This window comes from Salvelinus namaycush, chromosome 17 (genome assembly GCF_016432855.1).
Source record: "Salvelinus namaycush isolate Seneca chromosome 17, SaNama_1.0, whole genome shotgun sequence".
In the NCBI taxonomy this organism is placed as follows: domain Eukaryota; kingdom Metazoa; phylum Chordata; class Actinopteri; order Salmoniformes; family Salmonidae; genus Salvelinus; species Salvelinus namaycush.
This window is the reverse complement of record NC_052323.1, coordinates 11,131,620-11,157,887: the sequence shown is the minus strand read 5'-3', so window position 1 is coordinate 11,157,887 and position 26,268 is coordinate 11,131,620. Positions and strand designations below refer to the sequence as shown.

Genomic DNA, 26,268 nt, shown 5'->3' with positions numbered 1-26,268 from the left:
TATAGAAGAATGGTAGAAACTCCCCAAATACAGGTGCCAAGCTTGTAGCGTCATACCCAAGAAGACTCGGCTGTAAATCGCTGCCAAAGGTGCTTCAACACATATGTAAATGTGACAGTTTAATACATTTGCTAAAATTTCTAAAAACCTACTTTTGCTTTGTCATTTTGGGGTATTGTGTGTTAAGGGGGAATAAAAAAAAATACATTTTAGAATATGGCTGTAATGTAAAAGTCAAGGGGTCTGAATACTTTCCTTAGATCATCCTGCAAATGTGAAATTCAATCAGACGTTTTCCCTTCAAACCAAAGGACTGTAAGCGTCTCATCCAAACTCCAATGGAAGCACAGACAACCTATTTCCCCACCATCCCGTAGTAGACAGTTAAAGGGAAGGATAAACCAAGTGAACAGGAGAGTGTGTGCGCGTGTCAGTACAGGCCTGTTTGAGTGAATTAAAGAATGAGGATGTGTGAGAAAGAGAGACTTACTTTCTCTTGATTTCAGTACCTTAAACCAGACTCTAGGTGCTGCTGTCATTGCCACTTGTTAACTACTGTATTCCAATACAGAAGATCACCATGAATACGTTTTTCTTCAGAGAAAAATGTGCACCTACAGTCAATGATTCACTCACACAAAGTAAAACTATCCCACATTCAGACGTGCCAAGTCTGCCAACTCACTATTGCACAATGCAGCATGAACCACAACACCAGCAGTCTTAACCAAAATATATTTTTAAAACATTTTATTTCATCATTAAAATCTCTGGCATCCACCATAATACTACAGTGAAGTTCTATTACATTTAAAACAGTCTTGAAATATCCAGACCCTCAGGGATGAAATCAATTGCGTCCTCCCTCCCTCCTCAAAACCCACTGGATGAGAAAGCCAGAGGTCCCTCCCCATGGACCTTCTCCTCCAATGGGTTTTTAGAAGGAGGGGACACGAGTACGTAATTGAGATCTTCCCTCAGTGTCTCATTTAAAGCCTTGCCATTGGCCACCGTGTGAGGTATGGAAATTAATTTAAAATTGGACAGATAGCAAAAAAAAAAAAAGGCTTTAGGCGCAAATCAGATGTTAGACTCATATCTCAACCTGATGCTCAGAGGTTAGGTGTGCTTTAGGAGTTATAAAACACACTATTCAAGCGGCATCAAACACATGCACATTGCTTTACATAGATTGAAGTGAAATCCACTAGTTTCCATCCTCAATACATATCATAGGTGAGATCAACAATGTACCGTTCCTCTGTGGGCTGGAGGAGGCTGTGGCTGGCTGGCTACCTTTCAGCTTGGAGGGTCATCATGGCAAGACAATAAGGCACGGGTGGTGGCAGGGATACATTACGTCAATGGTTTTTTGTAATGGAGAGAGGAGTGTCATGGATTCCCTTCAGTGTGGATCAAGATCAATCACATTACTGGATACATGGAAAGCAGTTCAGAGAATGTTATTGAAGTGTTGCATGGTGTCCATTTAGTTGTGTGAGGGTAAGGATATACATTACTTAAGATTCCCTTTTTATTGGCATTATCAGAGGCTCATAAACAGTCTCAGTTGAGGTCCTCTTGTTTCTCTCCCAGCTGATGCTCATCCTCTCAGCCACCTCAGGGAAGACGCCAGTCCCATCAGCTGGCCCTTTTTCTATTGGTCAGATGTACAGTAAGAGAGGGGGAGGATCCCAGGGCAATGGAAGTGATTGGTTGAGTCTACATCCCCCTCTTACAACTGGAGGAGGGCAGAATGGAGTGATTATGAAGATGGAGAGGTTGGGTGGGTGGGGGCCGTGGTCCCTCTATTACCCTACTGTCTGTGATAGGATGATGGCGAGGATGATGACAGCAAGCACAGTACAGACCACTGCTATTATGATTGTCTTCTACAGAGGGGGAGAAAAAACAAACATGGGAGAACAAATACATCAGTATTTACGGTAATAAATGAGGTGGTGATACACAGACAGAATTACCAAGGGAAATGAAGCTCTGAACATGGACGGGAATATCATGCACTGTCAATCATCAGGCAATTCTGATCAACCGGGGGCTCTTTGATGCAGAGGATGCAGAGCTTCTATTGGCCGATACGAGTCAGCGATTGACAGCAATTGACGATCCCGCCCATCATAACCCAGTGAGTCATCACTTATAGTCAAACAGGCCACACTACACAGCCCAAAGACCCCAATGAGAAACTTAGACCCACAGATACTACCCCACATATTCACAGAGCCCAAAGACACCATTGGGGGACTGACACACACAGTGCCAACCAGTTACCCAGCCATAGAGATACATAATGCTATTTCTATGGACCCTAACCCTTACCATAAGCAACGAGTGCACTTGTGAAATGCTTCGAAGGAAGTCCAGATAAGACATGCACCCAGAGACAGCGCCAACACACCTCATAAATAGGCCAAGGAGCATGAGCGCCTAAACATTGAAATACCTTCACACCACGCACCCAGAGACAGCCGAAGGAAAGGAAAATGGAAACAGCCAAAGTTCCAGATCCACCCGCACACCATTGTGACACCCCAGAGTTCCCCCCCTGCTTTACTCACCCTTTACACAACTCTTAGACACCTTCCATCACTGCTTCTTATTCAATCCCACCGACAACCCAATAATCAGAGCCACTATGGCGAGCACGATAATCAGAATCGCCAATATGATCACCTTTTTCTGTGGGGAACAATTAAGTGTCTGCTATGAAGGCCATTTTCTTGCGAGAAACCACTTTTACAAAATGTTTTCTGTTGAGAAAATCGGTGTTCACTATCGTGACCACTTCCGAACAGCAGTAACCAGTAAACACTTTTTTTCTGTAGGGAGGAAAAGATGATTATCAAGCCCTGACTACAATCAACACTTTATGTAGAGAAATGGTCATGTCCACTTTTCACCACATATTCCTGGACAAAGCGACAACATCTCTTTTCAAACAGCCTAAAAACACATGCATGACTCAGAGCTAAATGTTACATAAAGTGATCATAAATAACTGGAAGAAATACATGAAACTGTAGTTACTGTTGAAAGAAGGAAATTATATACAGCTAGAAAGGAAGCGGAAAATACGAAAGAGCGAGATGGAGAACGACCAGAGAAGTATACAGTGTGTGTGTGTGTGTGTGTGTGTATATATATATATATCCATCTTCTCTTTCCTATTGGTCCAGATCTGGAGGAGGATAATTCAAGGTTTAGGATGGGGATCGTTGGGTACCAGGGTGCCAGGCCAATAGAGGCTGGTCAACGGCGCAGGGGGAGGGGCCAGGGCGTTTCTATAGCCACTCACACGACGGGTATCCTGCTGAAACTTGGCAGCTTTCTTAGGGTCAGCTACAGCCCGCTCTACAAAGCCCACCGATTGGTCCATGTTGCTCTCAATTCTGTCAATTATTCCACCCTGGCAGAGAGCAGGACATTGCAGGAAAGAGACGTGCAGAGGAAGGGAAAGAGAAGAGGGAGAGAGAGACGGACAGAAGACAGAGGGACTACCTGTCCTGATTAGCTATCTGGCATGCTCTGAAAACCTGTAACGGAGGAAGGCCGCAAAAATACCGTTGGCTGCAACTGTGTTAAAGCAGGTTAAAACAGTAAGTGTATATTTTGCATTGGTGAAATTACTTTTGATGTGATATGAAAGTAAAGGGGTTTATGTTTCTAGAACTGTGGCTGTTTGGCTGTATTTGGCTGTTTTGGCTGCCAGAGCCAGTCTACCCCGGCAAATAACCTATAAGGTACTGGGACCATAAGGAACAACGGTATGCTCCTTAAGAGCACAGCTCGGGCTAACCGCATAGAAGCTTCTTAGAAACAGGGACAGTAGCATAGTTGATTATGTTCAGGCAGATAGCGGTTCTAGCTGATGATTCATTTTAGGGTGTTGGACGGGGTGCAGTACCTTGCGTGCTTTGTTCTGGTACTGGATGGCTTTCTTAGTCTCAGTCTTAGCCACTACTATGTGGTCCACAGCTTTAGACACTTGCACCTCTATATTGTTCACTATGTCACCCTGAAACATAAAAAAAACACACACGTACACAGATATAGAACAAATAAAACTTTGCACGCTAATTGAATACATCACAGACAAAAACGTCACAAAGAGGATTATATTAGAAAGAATGAAGGCGCTTACCTCGCACACGGCTTTCCCCCGGAAAGCATAGGACAACCAATGAGATACAGGTGGTTACAGAGATTATATGTAGTTGTGTGGTGACTACAGTATGAGGTTGGGTCGATTCCAACGTGGTTTTAGTGATTCACAGACCCCTGTAGGCTACTAAGATGTTGAATAAAATGTGACTCTTAATGAGAATGTAGACTCCTACTGAAGATGAATGAGTGATGGGAGGGAGACAGATGGATAGAGACACACACAAGGGGAACTTCTGTCCCAAAGCATGGAGAGAGGAGGAAAGCACAGCGGAAGGGAGAGGGTACTGGAAAAGAGAAAGGAAAAACAGATGACAGACAGAGAACGAGGAAGCAAACGGGACAGAAACAAAGTCAGACAGTAGGGTTTAAAAATGCAGATATGAAATAGTGGATGGAGGAATCAATTAATGACTGAATAGACGGATCGGAGGACGAGACGTGTACCTGGCTCTCCACCAGCATGGCGATGTCTACGAACATGTCATGCAGCTCTTTGATGCTGCTCTCCAGACGCACAATGTCTTTGTGTCGCGCCTCGATCTCACTGAGAGCCTGCTTCGAGATCCCAGAGTCCAAGATCTAAAGAGAGGAGGTGGTTAGTTCGTACGCACGCGCGCACACACACACACACACTAAAACACTTTCTTACCCCTGAAGTGAAGACAGCAGAGTTTCCCCCCTCTAACATCTCCTCCAGCTCCTCATCTGTCGTGGCTTTTCCAGCTGAGAAACACGAGGATCATTTCAGTATTATAACACACATAGGGTTATGGTCCATTTGTGTGTATGTAAAACTAAGACTGTGTGTAACTCACTGATCTCTAGCTGTCTCCGGATGCGTCCTTTACTCCTCTCCCTGAAGTCCACCTGGGCCTCATTGTACTTGGTCATCACTTCCACAAACTTCCTGGACAGCACTGCATGCTGGGAGGACAGGACAGGGTCACAAGCCGTAACAATCCAATGGTTCAATATTAATTTCTATGGTCACATTGACGGTTAGGCACAGGGTCAGGTAAAGGGTTAGATGAGAACTTTCGGAGGCTGACCTGTGATTTGCGTATCCGCATGTCGGCTGAAATCCTCTCCTCTTCCTCAGACGCCAGATCCCTCTCGATGGCTGAGAATCAATCAACATGATTCGACAATCAGTATTCACCCATACCCGTATTAACCAATCAGCATTTAGTCTGTTTGTGCCGTATCATGTGTGAGGGACTCACTTTTGAGTTTGTTCCGGGCGTTGTTAGCCATCTTCTTGATGTTGTTGGTGACAGCCTCCAAGTCATCCTGTGTTTCTGAAGGAAAAAACGCAAATAAAAAAATCACACACACTGACAGTAACAGGCAACAAAGACAGAGGGAAGGGAGGGAGCCGAGGCAGTATGTTTTACTCTGGTCTGATGTGGGGGCAGACAAGATGACCGAGTAGAGCTTCTTGACTTGAGACACATTCTCATCAACCTTATCAATGCTGATCCTGATGTCCTCGATCTGAAACGGAGAGAAAAACAGTCACACACACAGTCACACACAGTCACACACAGTCACACACACTTGGAAAAATGAACTCACCTGAGAGAAAAAGTCATCCATAAAAGCTGCATTGTCGATAGCAATTTCCACTTCCTCATCGTCATTGTCACATGTCTAAGAGAAGCAGAAGGCAATATCAGTACTGCATGTACTGTATTCAAACAGTGGATCCATAGTATATGCACACTACACACTGACGTCATGAGTACAGAGACCACAAGGCTTGGAGATATTGACACTGTGAAGGGCGAGGACAGGGCTGAGGAGGGAACAGAACCAGTTCTTAGCTGACCTCTCCTTCTTAAATAAACACGTAAACAGACTTACTACCAGGCTATATCATCAGCTGGGCCCAGAAGAGGGTTAAAGCCCCAATCTTACATTTTTTTTTATGCAATCACTGTACTGTAAAAGTCTAATAAAAGAAATCTGTGTTAATTTTATGAATTTAACTCCAAATCCATATATTTGATAATTTCTTTTTTGAGCTTCCTTTTTCCAATTGAACTGCTCATTCTGATCGTGTGGGTGTGTTGACACAAATGTAAATATATTTACATACACAGCCCTGATTGGCAGATAGTCTAGACCAGGAATGGCCAATTTTGATTTACACTGCTCCTGAGGCCTTTATTAAAGGTCAACGGCATCATGAACTACCAAGTACCAGGATATCATAGCCAAAAACCTGGTTGCCTCTGCCAGGAGGCTGACACTTGACCTTCCAGCAAGACAATAACCCTAAGCACTAATACAAATCCACAAAGAAATGGTTAATTGACCACAAAAAAAAAGCTCACAATTTTGCAATGTCCATCTCAGTCTCTGGACTTGAACCTCATTGAAAACCCGTGGTTTGAATTGAAGGCGGAAATATTCTGTATGGAGGAATGGTCTAAGACAGTATTTCCCAACCCTGGTCCTCGAGTACCTCCAACAGTACACATTTTTGTTGAAGCCCTGGACAAAAACACCTCATTCAGCTCATCGAGGGCTTGATGATTAGTTGACAAGTTTAATCAGGTGTGCTTGTCCAGGGTTACAATAAAAATGATGTGCTGTTGGAGGTACAGAAGGACCAGGACTGGGAAACACTGGTCTAAGATCCCGCCGAAAGTGGTCTCCAATCTCAGAAAACATTATATTAAAAGGCTCAGTGTCGCAAGGGGAGTGTGCTGAGTATTAAAAACCTGGCTCTAATGTACAGTTGAAGTCAGAAGTTTACATACACCTTGGCCAAATACATTTAAACTCAGGTTTCACAATTCCTGACATTAATCCTAGTAAAAATTTGCTGTATTAAATCAATTTGGATTACCACTTTATTTTAAGAATGTGAAATGTCAGAATAATAGTATAGAGAAAGATTTATTTCAGCTTTTATTTCTTTCATCACATTCCCAGTGGGTCAGACGTTTACATACACTCAATTACTATTTGGTAGCATTGCCTTTAAACATTTTAACTTGGGTCAAACGTTTCAGGTAGCCTTCCACAAGCTTCCCACAATAAGTTGGGTGAATTTTGTCCCATTCCTCCTGACAGAGCTAGTGTAACTGAGTCAGGTTTGTAGGCTTCCTTGCTCGCACTCGCTTTTTCCAGTTCTGCCCACACATTTTCTGTAGGATTGAGGTCAGGGCTTTGTGACGGCCACTCCAATACCTTGACTTTGTTGTCCTTAAGCCATTTTGCCACAACTTTGGAAGTATGCTTGGGGGTCATTGTCCATTTGGAAGACCCATTTGCAACCAAGCTTTAACTTCCTGACTGATGTCTTGAGATGTTGCTTCAATATATACACAAAATTTTCCTACCTCATGATGCCATCTATTTTGTGAAGTGCACCAGTCCCTCCTGCAGCAAAGCACCCCCACAACATGATGCTGCCACCCCCGTGCTTCACGGTTGGGATGTTGTTCTTCAGCTTGCAATCCTCCCTCTTTTTCCTCCAAACAATACGATGGTCATTATGGCAAAACAGTTCTATTTTTGTTTCATCAGACCAGAGGACATTTCTCCAAAAAGAACAATCTTTGTCCCCATGTGCAGTTGCAAACCATAGTCTGGCTTTATGGTGGTTTTGGAGCAGTGGCTTCTTCCTTGCTGAGAGGCAAGATATAGGAATCGTTTTATAGATGCTTTTGTACCCGTTTCCTCCAGCATCTTCACAAGGTCCTTTGCGGTTGTTCTGGAATTGATTTGCACTTTTCGCACCAAAGTACGTTCATCTCTAGGAGACAGAACGCGTCTCCTTCCTGAGTGGTATGACGGCTGCGTGGTCCCATGGTGTTTATACTTGCGTACTATTGTTTGTACAGATGAACGTGGTACCTTCAGGCGTTTGGAAATTGCTCCCAAGGATGAACCAGACTTGGAGGTTTCTGAGGTCTTGGCTGATTTCTTTTGATTTTCCCATGATGTCAAGCCAAAGTGGTACTGAGTTTGAAGGTAGGCCTTGAAATACAGCCACAGGTACACCTCCAATTGACTCAAATTATGTCAATTAGCCTATCAGAAGCTTCTAAAGCCATGACATCAAATTCTGCAATATTCCAAGCTGTTTAAAGGCACAGTTCACTTAGTGTATGTAAACTTCTGACCCAATGGAATTGTGATACAGTGAATTATAAGTGAAATAATATGCAAACAATTGTTGGAAACATTACTTGTGTCACGCACAAAGTAGGTGTCCTAACCGACTTGAAAAACTATAGTTTGCTAACAAGAAATTTGTGAAGTGGTTAAAAAACGAGTTCTAGTGACTCCAACCTAACTGTATGTAAACTTGCGACTTCAACTGTATGTCTACAATGTCGTTCTCTGAGCAACTGTGTTATTAGTATAATATCATTTCCCCCAAAAATGTAGCATACAATATAGCTCAGTTTTTCTATTATTTATTTCATACAGTCTTTCTTGCTCATCTTTATCAAGGGTGCCAATAATTATGTACCCCAGGGTGGGTAGGTCGGTGGATAGATGAATAGAGATAGATGGCGAGTGGGAGATGGGGAGGAAAAGAGAGAGAGCAAGCAATACAAAATAGTTGGGGCATTATATAACTGGGTTTTGGGAGAATAAGAGAAGAACAAATGCTTCCCCATCCTTTAACAGGAAAGGAGAGAGCGAGCCCCCCCCCCCCCCTTCCTTCCTCTCTGTGGGGGCCGATCCGAAGGCCAAAGACGACAACCCAGATGTAATTTCCCTGCTTACAATTATAACATGCGTAAGCGCTCCAACAACTTAAGTTCTGAAGTACAGACCGAACACCAAGTTATAGGCCTCAGGAACTCGTGACAATCCAACCTTGAACTTTCTTAACTGCTGAATGTCAATCTCTGTACAATAAAAACCATTTAAATTCAGTGGCATTTAGTACTGGTCAAGATTTTTTTTATGAGCATGAATTTATTTCTATTACAGCATATTGGATGACTGTCATTCACATTCCATTCACCCAGCTCAATGTAAAATGGATAGGTTTAGGCTACTACATAATACTTGAATTTGCCCTACACCCATCATGAGGTTGCTACAACCTAGCCTACATATGACAGTTTATAACGTAGGTGCACAGGTCGAGATACAAATTGGAGTAATCAAGGTGACAGACAGTGACACATTCAATACTGCCTTGCACACTCTAGCCTGCATCTGGCTGATCTGGGGTGTATCATTAGTCGAAACAAAACAAGTTTCTATTGGACACATTCAGGTAGCTCCCTCCCAGTTTAGTTCAGCTTGCTTCCGTGTAAGAAACATTTTGCAACAGAATCTCCGGAATGAATCCACCCATGATCACCCGCACACACAGTTCACTTTCATAGCAGCCACATACAGCATCATCACTTTGCTTGTTGTATAATTCCATCTTGCATCTACACGCTCTCACCTTTTGTCTTTGCTTGTAGACTTGAGTGCACAACACAACAGCTGTCTGTGACCTGGTGCAAAAACCTCTCTAAGCCAAACCTTCACAGCCGACATAGTTGTCACCATATTAACGTTATAGTCAACAAATTAGAACCAACGCGTTAGTAAACCCACAATCCAATCCATTTGTACAATCACATAGTACAGTATACAGCAAGCAGTTTAGCAGGTATACCAGCAGGCCATGGTGGCAATAAATTAATAAAACTGAACGCTTCCCTAGACTTGGAAGAGCTGCAGCAAAGATTTTTATAACTAAACAAAGATAGACCACAGTCCATCATTTCAAATGGGAAATAATGAGTCATAGTGGGTAGAACAAGCAAGGTGGGCAAAGCCATGCACGAGCTAGCGAGATCCTATTGGCGCATTCTAGTAAACATTTGCATATTTCCGTTAGGGAACGCCTACTCTGAAGTGCACAATAACTCAATTCGCCTTTGCATTCCTTCTAAACAACTACATTTTAAAAAACTTTGGCAAAGGGTAAAGTCCACAAAACTTAGTACACTCTGTTCGCAACAGATCGTAGCTTTTGGAACAGAAAACGGTACGGATATCAAATGTTTCATCGATGAGAAAATTAGCAGAATGTCTGCTAAAATCAGTCTCCTTTCATCTTCTCCCACTGCCTGCTTCCTCGCACTACCATATATGGTAGTAAGTGGAAACGCCAAGCAGATGCTTCACATTTATACAGCCAGTGAAATATCGATCTCATTGTTCTATCAGTAAAGATGGCGCCGGCAGACATGGCAGCTCTGCTTCTAGCTCCTAAACAACTTTGCTGTATTTTGTGTGTCATTTCTTACATTAGCCCAGAATTCTTTCCCCTAATATTTAGATATTTCATAATTCCATTCTTTTAGATGTGTGTATTGTTAGATACTACTGCACTAGATACACATATTTAGCAGATACTACTGTTAGATACTATGTGGCGCCAAAAAAAAGTGTGATCTGTGCTTGCAGTGTTGGATAGCCATAGCCAGCTAGCTAGCTAGCTAGCTAGCTAGCATTCCTCTCTGGTTGTTGAGTATGCAAAATTAGCTGCATTAGTTAAGTAAGCGAAAGGTAAACTAAAAAAGGAAATATAGCTAGTTCTCGCTCTCTACCCATCTGCTGCTTCTCCTTCATTTTTTAAATTAACAAATTAGTTTAAACTGTTCAACTATTGCCTCTGTCTCTCTGAGTCAACTACTCACCACACTTTATGCACTGCAGTGCTAGCTGGCTGTAGCATATGCTTTCAGTACTAGATTAATTCTCTAATCCTTTGATTGGATGGACAAGATGTTAGATTGGAGGATGTCCTCCGGAAGTCATCCTAATTACTGTGTAAATCTATGGAAGGGGGTAAGAACCATGAGCCTCCAAGGTTTGTATTGAAGTCAATGTACCCAGAGGAGGACGGAAAGTAACCACCATACCATTAGACATCAATTTATTAAATCACTGGAAAATATAAAATATTGAGTTTGATATCATTTAAAATGCAAAAACAATTTTATTATTTCTTGATTTACATGTTTTTTTTAAATTAGGGCTGTCAAAGTGTGTGTGTGTGTGTGTGTGTGTGTGTGTGTGTGTGTGTGTGTGTGTGTGTGTGTGTGTGTGTGTGTGTGTGTGTGTGTGTGTGTGTGTGTGTGTGTGTGTGTGGTGTTAAACTTTAAGAACATTGATACAGCACGAGGGAGTGCGCCTACTTAAACATTGGGAACATTGTTGTTTATGGTGAAAATGCTATTAAAACATTCTGATGTAGATAATGTTGTGTTTCCATTCCTTAAAATCAAAGCATCGTATGCCTGAAACTCAATGCACTGCTTTTTAAAATGGTAAAAGCTTTCTTTAGGGCCAAATGAGAATTTCAAAAAATTGTCATTAAATCGCGATTAACTAATGCCATTAACTCAATTACTTATTTGAACCATTTAACAGACCTATTTTTTATAAATATTGTCATTTTTACACCTATAACGTCAATAGGCTGGTAGCTTAGACACTATTTCACATTATCAGAGGCAGTGGCCGCCGTCGGTTAAGACACAAATTGAATTCAAGAGCATGTTGTGTCATTTCAATCATAGAAATAAGTCCATTCTATGAATTCTCTCTCTTCAGACCACTGAAATTTAAACTTCTAATTACTACTTCAAAGATAACCGCCGGTCCACCCACCGTCGAATGTCAACTTAAAGAGCGAGTGCACTTCCTAATTTAGCCTCAATTTAAAAATTAAGAAATGCAGGGGCCTCCCGGCCTCCCGAGTGGCTACCGACCCGGGTTCATTCCCGGGCTGTGCCACAACCGGCCGTGGCCAGGAGTCCCATAAGATGGCGCACAACTAGCCCACCGTCGCCTGGATTAAGGGAGGGTTTGGCAAGTGGGGCTTTACTTGGCTCATCGCACTCCTGCGACTCCTTGTGGCGGGCCGGGTGCCTGCCGGCTGACCCCGGTCGCCAGTTGAGCGGTGTTTCCTCCGACACATTGGTGAGGCTGGCTTCCGGGTTAAGCTGGCGGGTGTTATAAGGAGCGCGGTTAGGTGGGTCATGTTTCGGAGGACGCATGACTCCACCTTCGCCTCTCCCAAGTAGAGGTCGACCGATTCATCGGAATGGCCGATTAATTAGGGCCGATTTCAAGTTTTCATAACAATCGGAAATTGGTATTTTTGGACACCGATTTGGCCGATTTTTTAAAAATCTTTATTTAACTAGGCAAGTCAGTTAAGAACACATTCTTATTTTCAATGACGGCCTAGGAACGGTGGGTTAAGTGCCTCGTTCAGGGGCAGAACGACAGATTTTTACCTTGTCAGCTCGGGGGATTCAATCTTGGAACCTTACAGTTAACTAGTCCAACGCTCTAACCACCTGATTACATTGCACTCCACAAGGAGCCTGCCTGTTACGCGAATGCAGTAGAAGCCAAGGTAAGTTGCTAGCTAGCATTAAACTTATCTTATAAAAAACAATCAATCATAATCACTAGTTAACTACACATGGTTGATGATATTACTAGTTTATCTAGCGTGTCCTGCGTTGCATATAATCGATGCGGTGCGTATCGTTGCTCCAATGTGTACCTAACCATAAACATCAATGCCTTTCTTAAAATCAATACACAGAAGTATATATTTTTAAACCTGCATATTTAGCTAAAAGAAATCCAGGTTAGCAGGCAATATTAACCAGGTGAAATTGTGTCACTTCTCTTGCGTTCATTGCACGCAGAGTCAGTGTATATGGAACAGTTTGGGCCGCCTAATTTGCCAGAATTTTACGTAATTATGACAAAACATTGAAGTTTGTGCAATTTACCAGGAATACTTTTACTTTCTTCTCCAACACTTTGTTTTTGCATTATTTAAACCAAATTGAACATGTTTCATTATTTATTTGAGGCTAAATTGATTTTATTGATGTATTATATTAAGTTAAAATAAGTGTTCATTCAGTATTGTTGTAATTGTCATTATTACAAATAAAAAATGTATTTATATATATATATATTTATTTTGTTTTAAGTTTTATTTTGTTTTATTTTTAAATCGGCCGATTAATCGGTATTGTTTTTTTTTGGTCCTCCAATAAATCGGTATCGGCGTTGAAAAATCATAATCGGTCGACCTCTACTCCCAAGCCCGTTGGGGAGTTGCAGCGATGAGACAAGATCAAAAATTAGGGAGAAAAAGGGGGTAAAATACATAAAAAATAAAACAATGCTAACGACCATGAGTGAATTCAAACCAGAGTTGGTTTCAAGGTGTGGTTTGATGTGGGTGTGTTCACAGGTGGGAAGAGTTGGCCAAATTATTTAGCCAATTAGTTTCAGCCAGCTGGTGTGCAAATGTGGCAAAATTGGATTTACTTTGGATCGTTAGGGACAGTCAATAAACTACACAATGTAAATGAGACAATATTTTCATGTTGCACACCTTTTAGTTCTCATTAAATGCTTTCAATATTTGTATACGAATTTCTGCAATTTATAGTTGGTTTGAGGTTAAGTCATTGAAATTTTGAGTTATCGATAGCAGGCACAACACAAAAACTTCAGATGATGTAAAATTTAAGTAAAAAAGGTTCAAATAGAAAGAGTGGGAGGCCCCGGTGCACAACTGAGCAAGAGTACAAGTACATTAGTGTGTATAGTTTGAGAAACAGACGCCTCACAAGTCCTCAACTGGCAGCTTCCTTAAATAGTACCCGCAAAACACCAGTCTCAACGTCATCAGTGAAGAGGCGACTCCGGGATGCTGGCCTAAGTGACCCTGAACTTTTGAATTAAAACATGGATGTCTCAGTCATGGTAAGTTGGGGTTTGCAAAATGGGTCAACTTGGATCACCTTTATCTCTTGAATATTTTGGCATTCAGGTCCAAAGCGTAACTTTCTGAGCACTTCAACAATGGGCAAATATGTATGGAAGGTTTCGTTCAATTCAAAAAGGGGTGCTGTCAAAAAGTGATTACATTCAAATGTATTTACCCCATTATAAAAGTAGCATAACTCCAGAAGTCTGTTTTTATTGTTCAATTTAAAGTTTTATCAGTTTCAATCAACTAACGTCCAATGATGCACGTAATTTGACTATATAATCTTGTGATTCAGGAAGCATCACTTGCCATTGGCTCTACAGGCCTTTTCCTTTTAGCCGCAAGGCTTTTTTGTTGCCATTTGCTCTTTAGCCACTAAGGCTAACATCCTTTCAAGCCTCTGGCGCTATTAGCCTTTGCATTTTGACTTGACTACCCTGTACCTCGTAAGCTCTTCATTAACTTTTACTTCGACCAGATCCTTTGACTTAAGTCTCCTCTTTTACCTTTACAGTCAACTTTCCCATTGCTTTTACAACTAACTGTTGTACTAGCAGAGTGAACGTCAGTTTTTATGTCGCACAGTAATACTGTATGACCGCGAGTTGAGCAAGGCACTTAACCCTAATTTCTCCTGTAAGTCGCTCTGGATAGGAGCGTCTGATAAACAACAAGAAAAGAAAATGAAGTCTATGTTCATCGTTAGAACCGTCTTTGGAGCATGGTTAAATCTCTGAGCTGTTTCCCAAAACCATCATTATTAATGTTGCACTTGAAAAACACTCGTAACCTAACGCCTGCCTCAGACCACTCGTAGAATAGCTAAGTGCATCATTATGCTTTCTTGCCATCAATTTATATACACAGAAGATCTCCGCTAAACATAGAATCACATGGTTTAGCCGTCTCTCTGTGACCGCCAATATCTGACTGAGCGTCTACATTTAACCTTGCGTAATACCCTAGATGCAGTCGCACCACTTAAAAACAAAAAAACAAACATTTGTCACAAGAAATTAGCTTCCTGGTATACAGAAAAATACTTGAGCCCTGAAGCAAGCTTCAAGAAAATTGGAATGGAAATTACACTCCACCAAACTGGAAGTCTTATGACTAGCTTGGAGAGACAGTACCGTGCAATATCGAAGAGCCCTCACTGCTGCTCGTTCAGTCTATTTTTCCAACCTAATTGATGAGAATAAGAACAATACAAAATGCATTTTTGATACTGTCGCAAAGCTAACTAAAAAGCAGCATTCCTCAAGACAGGAAGGCTTTTACTTCATCAGTGATGAATTCATGAAATTCTTAGATGAAAAGATTATCATTAGAAAGCAAAATTACAGACTCCTCTTTGAATCTGCGTATTTCTCCTAAACTCAATTTTCATGAGTCTGCACAGAACTGCCAGGACCAATGGAGACACTCAAGTTCTTTAATCCTATATCTCTTGATACATTCAGGAAAATAGTCATGGCCTCTAAACATTCCAGCTGAACTCCAACTAAACTACTGGAAGAGCTACTTCCTGGCCTTCCTATGTTGAACATAATAAAACGGCTCCCTATCCTCTGGCTGTGTACCAAACTCACTAAAAAAGTGGCAGCAATAAAGCCTCTCCTGAAAAAGCCAAACCTTGACCCGGAAAATGTTTTTTTTTAAACAATTGGTCTATATCGAATCTCCCATTCCTCTCAAAAAAGTTTTTAAAAGCTGTTGCACATCAACTCACTGCCTTCCTGATGACAAATAATGAATACGAAACGCTTCAGTCTTGTTTTAGGCCCCATCATAGTACTGAGACTGCACTCGTGAAGGTGGTAAATGACATCAAACCAAGGCTCTGCATCGGTCCTCGTGCACCTAGACCATTGTGCCGCTTTTGACACCATCGATCACCACATTCTTTTGGAGAGATTGGAACCCTAATTGGTCTACATGGACAAGTTCTTGCCTGGTTTAGATATCTGTCAGAAAGATATCAGTTTGTCTCTGTGGATGGTTTGTGCTCAGAGAAATCAATTGTAAGTGTCGGTGTTCGTCAAGGTTCCGTTTTAGGACCACTATTGTTTTCACTATATATTTGACCTCTTGGTGATGTCATTCGGAAACACAATGTTAACTTTCACTGCTATGCGGATGACACACAGCTGTACATTTAGATGAAACATGCTGAAGCCCCAAAATTGCCTAGCCTGGAAGCCTGTGTTTCAGACATAAGGAAGTGAATGGTGGAAAATGTTTGACTTTTAAACTCAGACAAAACAGAGATGCTAGTTCTAGGTCCCAAAGAAACAAAGCTATCTTCAGTTAGCGCTAAACACGGTTGTTAGAATCTTTTACTAGAACCAAAAACATTTGATCATATTACTCCAGTGCTAGCCTCTAGGGCTGATTAAGGTTTTACTGCTAACCTACAAAGCATTACATGGACTTGCTCCTACCTATCTCTGATTTGGTCCTGCTGTACATACCTACACGTACGCTATGGTCACAAGACACAGGTCTCCTTATTGTCCCTAGAATTTCTAAGCAAACAGCTGGAGGCAGGGCTTTCTCCCATAGAGCTCCATTTTTATGGAATGGTCTGCCTATCCATGTGAGAGACGCAGACTCGGTCTCAACCTTTGTCTTCATTGAAGACTCATCTCTTCAGTTGGTCCTATGATTGAGTGTAGTCTGGCCCAGGGGTGCGAAGGGGAATGACAAGGCACTGGAGCGACGAACCGCCCTTGCTGTCTGCCTGGCCGGCTCCCCTCTCTCCACTGGGATTCTCTGCCTCTGAGTCACAGGCTTAATAGTGCTCTTCCACACCGTCCCTAGGAGGGGTGCGTCACTTGAGTAGGTTGAGTCACTGACGTGATTTTCATGTCCGGTTTTGCGCCTCCTCAGACTCGTGCAGTGGGAGGGCTATACTCAGCCTTGTCTCAGGGTAATAAGTTGGTGGTCTGTTGATATCCCTCTAGTGGTGTGGGGACTGTGCTTATATCCTGCCTAGTTGGCCCTGTCCTGGGGGTATCGTCAGACGGGCACAGTGTCCCCCAACCCCCCGTCTCAGCCTCCGGTATCTATGCTGCAATAGTCGATGTCAGCCTTTCTTAAAGTATGGGTCGCGGACCTGTTATTGGTGGGTCGCGATGCGTTAGAGTAAATGTATAATTCTTTAATCAATTACTGGAATTGATTTGGCCATGTGCAACTGTGCTCTCGGTGCGCTCTCTGCTTAGCAGTGGTGTCAGTTTGGCAGCTGCACGAGTGGGAGGGAGATGCCTTGTGCTTTGCGGTTCACCAGATCTTTTTTCTGCAGTTCTTGAAGATCACTCCACGATCCACACGCTGCAACGCTGTCGTTCAGCAGCAGATGATGCGCTGTCAGCCAATGACTTGTCATTTCCACTCGCCATCAAATGAGTCAAGCTAGCCACAAGTTCTGGCTGAGCTCAATCATCATGAAACGCGAATACGGTGATGCGTTTCTTCTCTCTCTTGGTTTCATACAAACTTTGAGAAATGACGAGGAGCACCCAGAATGTCTTTTGTGCGGGGAAGTGCTTAGTAACAAAACGTAAAATTAAAAAGACACGTCCTGACCAAACATCCACAGCATGACGGTAAATCCAGGGAGTTCTTTCAAAACAGGGAAGAATGCTTCAGGAAACAGTGCTTCGACAGTGGAAAAGTTTGTCAGCTAGCATTGTTGTCGTTTTATAACAGATGATATGCAGAAATAAGGGAGTACTCTCTCTTATAGTGGTAGATGTGAGCTTCTCTTTCAAACAATTCCCTTGTACACAGCTAATATAGCTAGATAGCTAACGTTTATCAGTAGCTAGCTAGCTTGCTTTGGTTGTGTGCAACCCTAAGTAACAGTACATATGAAGATGAAAAAAGATTAGGCCTACTGTACATCTTACTGTAGAAATAATTGGTGAAAACAAGTGTAGGTTGGAACATTTGCTGTTAAAATTCAAGTAACCATTTTAATTCTGAACTGGAATAAACTAATTGAAGCAAGATGCTTTTTGAGGCAAACCCACTCACAGTTCTGGGTTGCTCATCTACAGCAGGATGTGGTCTTCTGCCTGGCTGAGAAAGCAGTAGATGTCCTGATCCAGTTTGGCGCCACATACCTATGCGAGTCAGGGTTCTCAACTCTGGCATACAGAAACAGACTCCATGCTGAGCAAGACCTCAGGGTTGCACAATTAAAAACGGGGCCCAGAATAGAAATGCTGGTTGAAACATCAACCACACACACACACCTCTCATTAGGTTTGTGGGTGCGCGCATATGTTTTCTGCTCTACATCTTTGTGATCAAAAATAAACATGAATAGCTATTTATATTATTATATTTAATTGTTATTTGTCTATATTGCATTTGTTTTAGGCTTGCATAAGAGCAAGGAAATGTACCGATATTTACGTATAGTTGCATGTTTTCATAAACTTGGGTCCCAGGAAAACAGACTTTCTAATTTGGGTCCCAGGCTTAAAAAGTTTAAGAATCCCTGGTCTATGTGCCGGGGGAGCTAGGGTCAGTATTATATCTGGTATAATTCTCCTGCCTTATCTGGAGTCCTGTATGAATTTAAGTATGCTCCCTCCCTAGGACCATGCCTCAGGACTACCTGGCCTGATGACTCCTGGCTGTCCCCAGTCCACCTGGTTGTGCTGCTACTCCAGTTCCAACTGTTCTTCCTGCAGCTATGGAACCCTGACCTATTCACCAGATGTACTACCTTGTCCCGGACCTGCTCTTTTTTAGACTCTCCCCCACTCTCTCTCTACCGCACCTGGAGTCTCGACATCTGAATGCTCAGCTATGAAAAGCCAACTGACATTTACTCCTGAGGTGCTGACCTGTTGCATCCTAGACAACCACTGTGATTAGTATTATTTGACCCTGCTGGTCATCTATAAACGTTTGAACATCTTGGCCATGTGTTGTTATAATCTCCACCCGGCACAGCCAGAAGAGGACTGGCCACCCCTCAGAGCCTGGTTCCTCTCTAGGTTTCTTCATAGGTTCCTGGCTTTCTAGGGAGTTTTCCTAGCCACTGTGCTTCTACAGCTGCATTGCTTGTTGTTTGGGTTTTTAGGCTGGATTTCTGTATAAGCACTGACATCTGCTGATGTAAAAAGGGATGTACAGTGGGGCAAAAAAGTATTTAGTCAGCCACCAATTGTGCAAGTTCTCCCACTTAAAAAGATGAGAGGCCTGTAATTTTCATCATAGGTACACTTCAACTATGACAGACAAAATGAGAAAAAAAATCCAGAAAATCACATTGTAGGATTTTTTATGAATTTATTTGCAAATTATGGTGGAAAATAAGTATTTGGTCAATAACAAAAGTTTCTCAATACTTTGTTATATACCCTTTGTTGGCAATGACAGAGGTCAAACGTTTTCTGTAAGTCTTCACAAGGTTTTCACACACGGTTTTCACACACCTCCATGCAGATCTCCTCTAGAGCAGTGATGTTTTGGGGCTGTTGCTGGGCAACACGGACTTTCAAGTCCCTCCAAAGATTTTCTATGGGGTTGAGATCTGGAGACTGGCTAGGCCACTCCAGGACCTTGAAATGCTTCTTACGAAGCCACTCCTTCATTGCCCGGGCAGTGTGTTTGGGATCATTGTCATGCTGAAAGACCCAGCCACGTTTCATCTTCAATGCCCTTGCTGATGGAAAGAGGTTTTCACTCAAAATCTCACGATACATGGCCCCATTCATTCTTTCCTTTACACGGATCAGTCGTCATGGTCCCTTTGCAGAAAAACAGCCCCAAAGCATGATGTTTCCACCCCCATGCTTCACAGTAGGTATGGTGTTCTTTGGATGCAACTCAGCATTCTTTGTCCTCCAAACACGACAAGTTGAGTTTTTACCAAAAAGTTATATTTTGGTTTCATCTGACCATATGACATTCTCCCAATCTTCTTCTGGATCATCCAAATGCTCTCTAGCAAACTTCAGACGGGCCTGGACATGTACTGGCTTAAGCAGGGGGACACGTCTGGCACTGCAGGATTTGAGTCCCTGGCGGCATAGTGTGTTACTGATGGTAGGCTTTGTTACTTTGGTCCCAGCTCTCTGCAGGTCATTCACTAGGTCCCCCCGTGTGGTTCTGGGATTTTTGCTCACCGTTCTTGTGATCATTTTGACCCCACGGGGTGAGATCTTGCGTGGAGCCCCAGATCGAGGGAGATTATCAGTGGTCTTGTATGTCTTCCATTTCCTAATAATTGCTCCCACAGTTGATTTCTTCAAACCAAGCTGCTTACCTATTGCAGATTCAGTCTTCCCAGCCTGGTGCAGGTCTACAATTTTGTTTCTGGTGTCCTTTGACAGCTCTTTGGTCTTGGCCATAGTGGAGTTTGGAGTGTGACTGTTTGAGGTTGTGGACAGGTGTCTTTTATACTCATAACAAGTTCAAACAGGTGCCATTAATACAGGTAACGAGTGGAGGACAGAGGAGCCTCTTAAAGAAGAAGTTACAGGTCTGTGAGAGCCAGAAATCTTGCTTGTTTGTAGGTGACCAAATACTTATTTTCCACCATAATTTGCAAATAAATTCATAAAAAATCCTACAATGTGATTTTCTGGAGTTTTTTTTCTCATTTTGTCTGTCATAGTTGAAGTGTACCTATGATGAAAATTACAGGCCTCTCTCATCTTTTTAAGTGGGAGAACTTGCACAATTGGTGGCTGACTAAATACTTTTTTGCCCCACTGTATATATACACATTTGATTGATTGGTCTTCAGAACAAAGTTGACTACAAATACAAAGTTGGCAATGTCTTTGCAATTGATACAAACTAACTCTAGAATGCTTCAAATTAAAACCGAGATGACTGAATTAAAATATAAAAAGTAGTTGAGTTCAGTTTTGCTACTTGTAGGCTACTGTCTGCAATTAGTCTCAATATACTTCAGGTGTAGCATAAAATGTGCCAAATAGGTGATTTAGTGCATTTTTATTGGGTAAGCGTTTGAATAAGCCACCTCAATATTTGCTACTGTAGGTGGTAATATCGCTCTAGGAGCTGATCCATCGTCAGTCTTGTAAAATAATTATAATGTTAATATTTGGATGGAGGCGAAAGAAAAAACGCACACCTGTTTAGGCGAGGTGCAGTAGAAAACTTGAAAAAGAAAAGGAGATCCGCACAATCCCGCAATCATTTTATAACCATCGGAGCTGGAGAAAGCTGATCCGAGAACAGCGCCCTTTCAATCCCATCAATATCAACACATTCTCCTACAATGCACTTAGCAACCATTCTCTCTACGCTATGTTTTGGAGAAAAAAACGTGCGTTACATCTCCGGCTGTTGTAGAAAAGATACATCCTTAAAAACACTCGTAAGCCTAACACGGAACCCAAACTGACTGCGCGCGTGCGCCATCGTGCATAAATGCATTTTGTCCCCCCACACCAAACACAATCACAACACGCAGGTTAAAATATGAAAACAAACTCTGAACCAATTAAATTAATTAGGGGACAGGTCGAAAAGCATTAAATATTTATGGCAATTTAGCTAGCTAGCTTGCACTTGCTAGCTAATTTGTCCTATTTAGCTAGCTTGCTGTTGCTAGCTAATTTGTCCTGGGATATAAACATTGAGTTGTTATTTTACCTGAAATGCACAAGGTCCTCTAATCCGCCAATTAATCCACACATAAAACGGTCAACCGAATCGTTTCTTGTCATCTCTCCTCCTTCCAGGCTTTTTCTTTTCTTCACTTTATATTGAGATTGGCAATTTACATAAATTAGGTGCATTACCACCACTGACCTTGTTTGTCTTTCAGTCACCCACGTGGGTATAACCAATGAGGAGATGGCACGTGGGTACCTGCTTCTATAAACCAATGAGGAGATGACTTTCAGCGCGATCTGCGTCAGAAATAGAACTGACTATTAGCCCTTGGCAACGCAGACGCTCATTGGCGCGCGCGAGCAGTGTGGGTGCAATAATTGAATAACAGATTTCTACATTTATTTTGCACGCTTGCACACGCGACGCGAGCGGTGTACTCAGCCTGTAAGTTCAATCGCTATCGGGAAGCCGGGACCTGGTCTAAGTTAAGACAAGAAAGGGCCACTTAAGTTCTCAAAAGTCTCAGAGTCAGTTAATTTCCCTGTCAATCACATCGCATACAGGTTGGACACAAAACAAATACAGTCTGTTTTTAAAATCATAATACTGGAAAGGACAGCGTTCACCAGGATCTTGTTTTTTATTTTTACAACAAGAGAGAGTTGTATATCGATACACTTGTGATTTACACTGGCACTATACACGTAAAGACATGACACTCGCATGCCTAGTCAAAACACACACAAACAGTCTCTTGCTCTCTTTCACACAGTGGTAGTGCTGCGGCAGTGAGATAAGACTAAGCACTCGTTTCCTTCCTGTCATCTCACTTTGTCGCTCTCATTCAGCATAAACAAGGAAGAGAGGGAATAAAATGTGTGAAAGAGAGAGAGGGTTGTGATGAGTATCGTGTGCGTCAGTTTAACACAGAGACCACAAGGTTAAGAGGGAGTGTCTCTCTTTCTCCCGTTAGTCATCGGTTATAAGAAACTTCCACAACCAGGCTCATAAACAGCAAACCAGTCTTGTGATTTACAACTCCACCTGCCTTTGTGATTAGAGGCTTCAGATTCTGCCTACGTTGCTCGAGGTATGTCTAGTTGCATATTTCCCCTGTAACAGGGTAAATAACTAGACAGTCTTTACAACGGCACTGCATCACTGATCATTCGTCTATAGACATACGTGTTTAACACGGAGACGTTCGATTGACCCTCAATCTATAGGGTCGTCATAATGGAGCCGTTTCATTGGTCCTCACATTGTAATTCCGCTACAATGCTTAATCTCAACCATATGCTCTTCCTGGATCTAGTCTAGTACATTAACGCCGTGAATGACTTTACAGACACACAGATCACGCTTATGTTGGACAGGGGCTCTGATTAGATTACACTATCCATAATAACTGATTTGGGATCAGCATTTCCTCTCCGAGAGCTGAACCTTACCCAATGTGAATTTTACTACACCGCAGAGAGAGAATGACAGGTTGTGGAGAGAGAGGGATAGACTGGAAAGAGATTGAAGTAAGAGAGGCAACCTTGCTGTCAAAGGCTACTGTGACTGAAGCCCGGGAGATAAGTCTCTGGATATTGTGACTGATCTAGAGGGCGACACTGCACTGGAGTGAGACTAGTGCATAAAGGCCATACTATGGGAAACAAGACAAACCACTTTGAATGTCACTGTGTACCTGAAAGATGCATGTCTGAACATGTCTCTAGAGTACAGTCAGACCGCTGTACAGAGAAGGCAATCTATATGGAGATCTACCTGTAGAGCTACTACAAAGACCAGACTGAATATAATATGGTGTCCAGGGAAATTATCCCCCTTATTTCCTGTTGTAGTCTGTTCTGTCTACTGCACCTGTCAGCTGACCTTTTCATGCTCCGAGCACAACAATACAGCCACACAAAGTTAAACATTAGAAGGAAAACAGATGAGAGAGAACCCTACAGATGTTCAAGGCCTCCAGTCAGTCTTGTTTTATGTAAATGGTCATACCTGAACAAACTGCCACACCATTTTGACTTTACTTACCCTCCCAGTAGAAACCCATTGTACCTGGGAGATTACGACTCAGGGCACCATTTGACAAACTAAACATGGCACATATTTGTCCAACAGTAAGGCCATGGTAACAGAATCTGACACGGCTGGAGTGGATCAGCAGCACCTCACCCAAAGGCGAAACGGACAGTCTTCAACTGGAATTGTACATCCTGGTTGTTTTGTGTTAGAAACTAGGCTACCGACTATCACATTGAGTGGGATAATGTCTAAATACCTAATACAAGTTCTAGGCTAATAGAGTGTGGAAAGGGATCTGAGATGTTGAACAATCACCAATCTCACCACTATAGGCCTTGCATTACACTACTGATTGTTAATTAGTATAGGTGTCAATTACAACTGCAGCTTAATTACAGGAGATTATAAACGCCGTTTATATGGGAATGAAAGCCTACAACTGTCAGCCCAAATTAGAAATCAACTGACCACGTGACGCCACATTCTCCAATACTCGAAGCACGCCAGGACACACTGCACACTTGACACACCCGTGATCCCGTTACCTTGTCCTCAACCTCCACCCCCCACTTGCTGACTGCCACACAAGACACCAACATGTCCCCAAGAGAGACACAGGCAATGACACTGAACAAGAACACAACATGTAAAGTGTTGGTTTCATGAGCTGAAATAAAAAAATCCCAGAAATGTTCCATACGGTTCCCCGTTAGTGACTATTTCCCCTTAGACAAGATAATCCATTCAATTGACAGGTGTGGCATATCAAGAAGCTGATGAAGCAGAATGATCACTACAAAGGTGTACCTTGTGCTGGTGACAATAAAAGGTCACTCTAAAATGTGCAGTTGTGTCACACAACACAATGCCACAGATGTCTCAAGTTCAGGAAGCGTGCAATTGGCATGCTGACAGCAGGAATGCCCACCAGAGCTGTTGCCAGATAATTTAATGTTAATTTCTCTACCATAAGCCTCCTCAAACATTGTTTTAGAGAATTTGGCATTATGTCCAACCGGCCTCACAACCGCATAGTATTTCTGTCTAATAAAGCAATTCTGTGGGGGAAAACGTATTCTGATTGGCTGGTCCTGGTGTAACAGTACAACTTTAAACCGTCCCCTCGCCCCGACACGGGCGTGAACCAGGGACCTTCTGCACACATCAACAACGGTCGCCCACGAAGCATCGTTACCCATCGCTCCACAAAGGCCACGGCCCTTGCAGAGCAAGGGGAAACCCTACTTCAGGTCTCAGAGCAAGTGACGTAACTGATTGAAATGCTATTAGCGCGTACCCGCTAACCATTTCACTCACCCCCCTTTCAACCTCCTCCTTTTCCGCAGCAACCAGTGATCCGGGTCACGGCACCAATGTAACAGTATAACTTTAAACCATCCCCTCGCCCCGACACGGGCGCGAACCAGGGACCTTCTGCACACATCAACAACGGTCGCCCACGAAGCATCGTTACCCATCGCTCCACAAAGGCCGCGGCCCTTGCAGAGCAAGGGGAAACCCTACTTCAGGTCTCAGAGCAAGTGACGTAACCGATTGAAATGCTATTAGCGCGTACCCGCTAACTAGCTAGCCATTTCACATCCGTTACACTGGCTGCCAAGTAGGTGGACCTATGCCCTTCCAGGCCCACAAATGGCTGCACCCCTGCCCAGTCATGTGAAATCCATAGATTAGGGACTAATTTATTTATTTTAAATCAACTGATTTCCTTATATTAACTGTAACTCAGTAAAAATCTTTGAAATTGTTGCACGTTGCGTTTCTATTTTAGTTCAGTATAAATATCCAAGTTGAAGAACAATAAAACCATAACAGAAACAATGATATTTTCCATCATCTCTCATGCATCTTTTCAAGGGGCGGCAGGGTAGCCTAGTGGTTAGAGCGTTGGGCTAGTAACCGAATGGTTGCAAGTTCAAATCCTCGAGCTGACATGGTACAAATCTGTCGTTCTGAACAAGGCAGTTCAGAACCGGGCCGTCATTGAAAATAAGAATTTGTTCTTAACTGACTTGCCTAGTTAAATAAACCGTTATTAATTATGTAATCAAATAGCGGCAGTCCAAATAGGGTTCCGATAATGAGTTAAGTAATTTTGTCGAACTTTCTTGCATTAACACAGGAGGTTATAACATTTGTCTCGCTCTGTGAAAAGGTGCCCCTGTCACACTTCCCAGACCTCACTTACTGCTTTAAGTTGTTCCAATCGGTCCTTCATCTTGACGACTGTTAATAAAACAAGCTAAAAAATAAATATAGTAATCTTAAATATACAATCCCCAATCTGTGAAATCCCTCAACCAGCTGGACAGCTAGCTGTTGAACTGAATCCCACCGCCAGCGGGTTGAAGATCAACTTTACCAAAGTCTTGGCAAGGTTCTTCTTAAAATGATTTTTGCTGCTGAAATACTGCTTTTTCCACCAATAGTCCATACAGTATGGCCGCTAGGGGAGAAACTAAATCTCTTCCTCTTCGGTCTGGGGATTAAAACAAGTTGTGTTCACCCTGCATAATTTCTCAAGTAATTGTTATAAAACGCACTTTCGAGCTCACGCATGCGCGAAAGGCTCCTTGTTTGTCCACTAGTCGTGTATGGGGCCACGCCCAGGCCAGCGTGAT

General features: G+C 42.6%; 1 protein-coding gene across 4 annotated transcripts; it reads right to left on the bottom strand.

Moving 5' to 3' along the window:
- Window positions 1–735: 735 nt before the first annotated feature.
- On the bottom strand, window positions 736–26,215 carry LOC120062296 (syntaxin-3-like). Of its 4 annotated transcripts, XM_039012148.1 has the most exons (11): window positions 25,836–26,192; window positions 5,761–5,835; window positions 5,580–5,679; window positions 5,409–5,483; window positions 5,235–5,305; window positions 5,001–5,109; window positions 4,835–4,908; window positions 4,630–4,764; window positions 3,926–4,036; window positions 2,580–2,700; window positions 1,782–1,892 (listed from the first exon to the last, which is right to left on the bottom strand). In XM_039012148.1, the coding sequence occupies exons 1-10, from the start codon at window positions 25,863–25,865 to the stop codon at window positions 2,608–2,610; spliced, it is 873 nt and encodes a 290-aa protein (XP_038868076.1). In that variant the 5' UTR covers window positions 25,866–26,192; the 3' UTR covers window positions 1,782–1,892; window positions 2,580–2,607. The 4 variants fall into 4 exon arrangements, 3 of the variants coding, with proteins under 3 accessions (XP_038868077.1, XP_038868076.1, XP_038868078.1); XM_039012149.1 differs by lacking the exon at window positions 2,580–2,700 and having other exon boundaries at window positions 736–1,892; window positions 25,836–26,215; XM_039012150.1 differs by lacking the exons at window positions 5,580–5,679; window positions 25,836–26,192.
- Window positions 26,216–26,268: the final 53 nt, after the last annotated feature.

Coding starts and splice junctions, on each gene's coding strand:
- LOC120062296 (XM_039012148.1), bottom strand. CDS start 25,865: ATGAAGGACCGATTGGAACAACTTAAAGCA. Junction 5,680..5,760: donor TGGATGACTTTTTCTCTCAG/GTGAGTTCATTT, acceptor TCTCCGTTTCAG/ATCGAGGACATCAGGATCAG. Junction 2,701..3,925: donor ACCAGAACAAAGCACGCAAG/GTACTGCACCCC, acceptor TGTTCCCCACAG/AAAAAGGTGATCATATTGGC.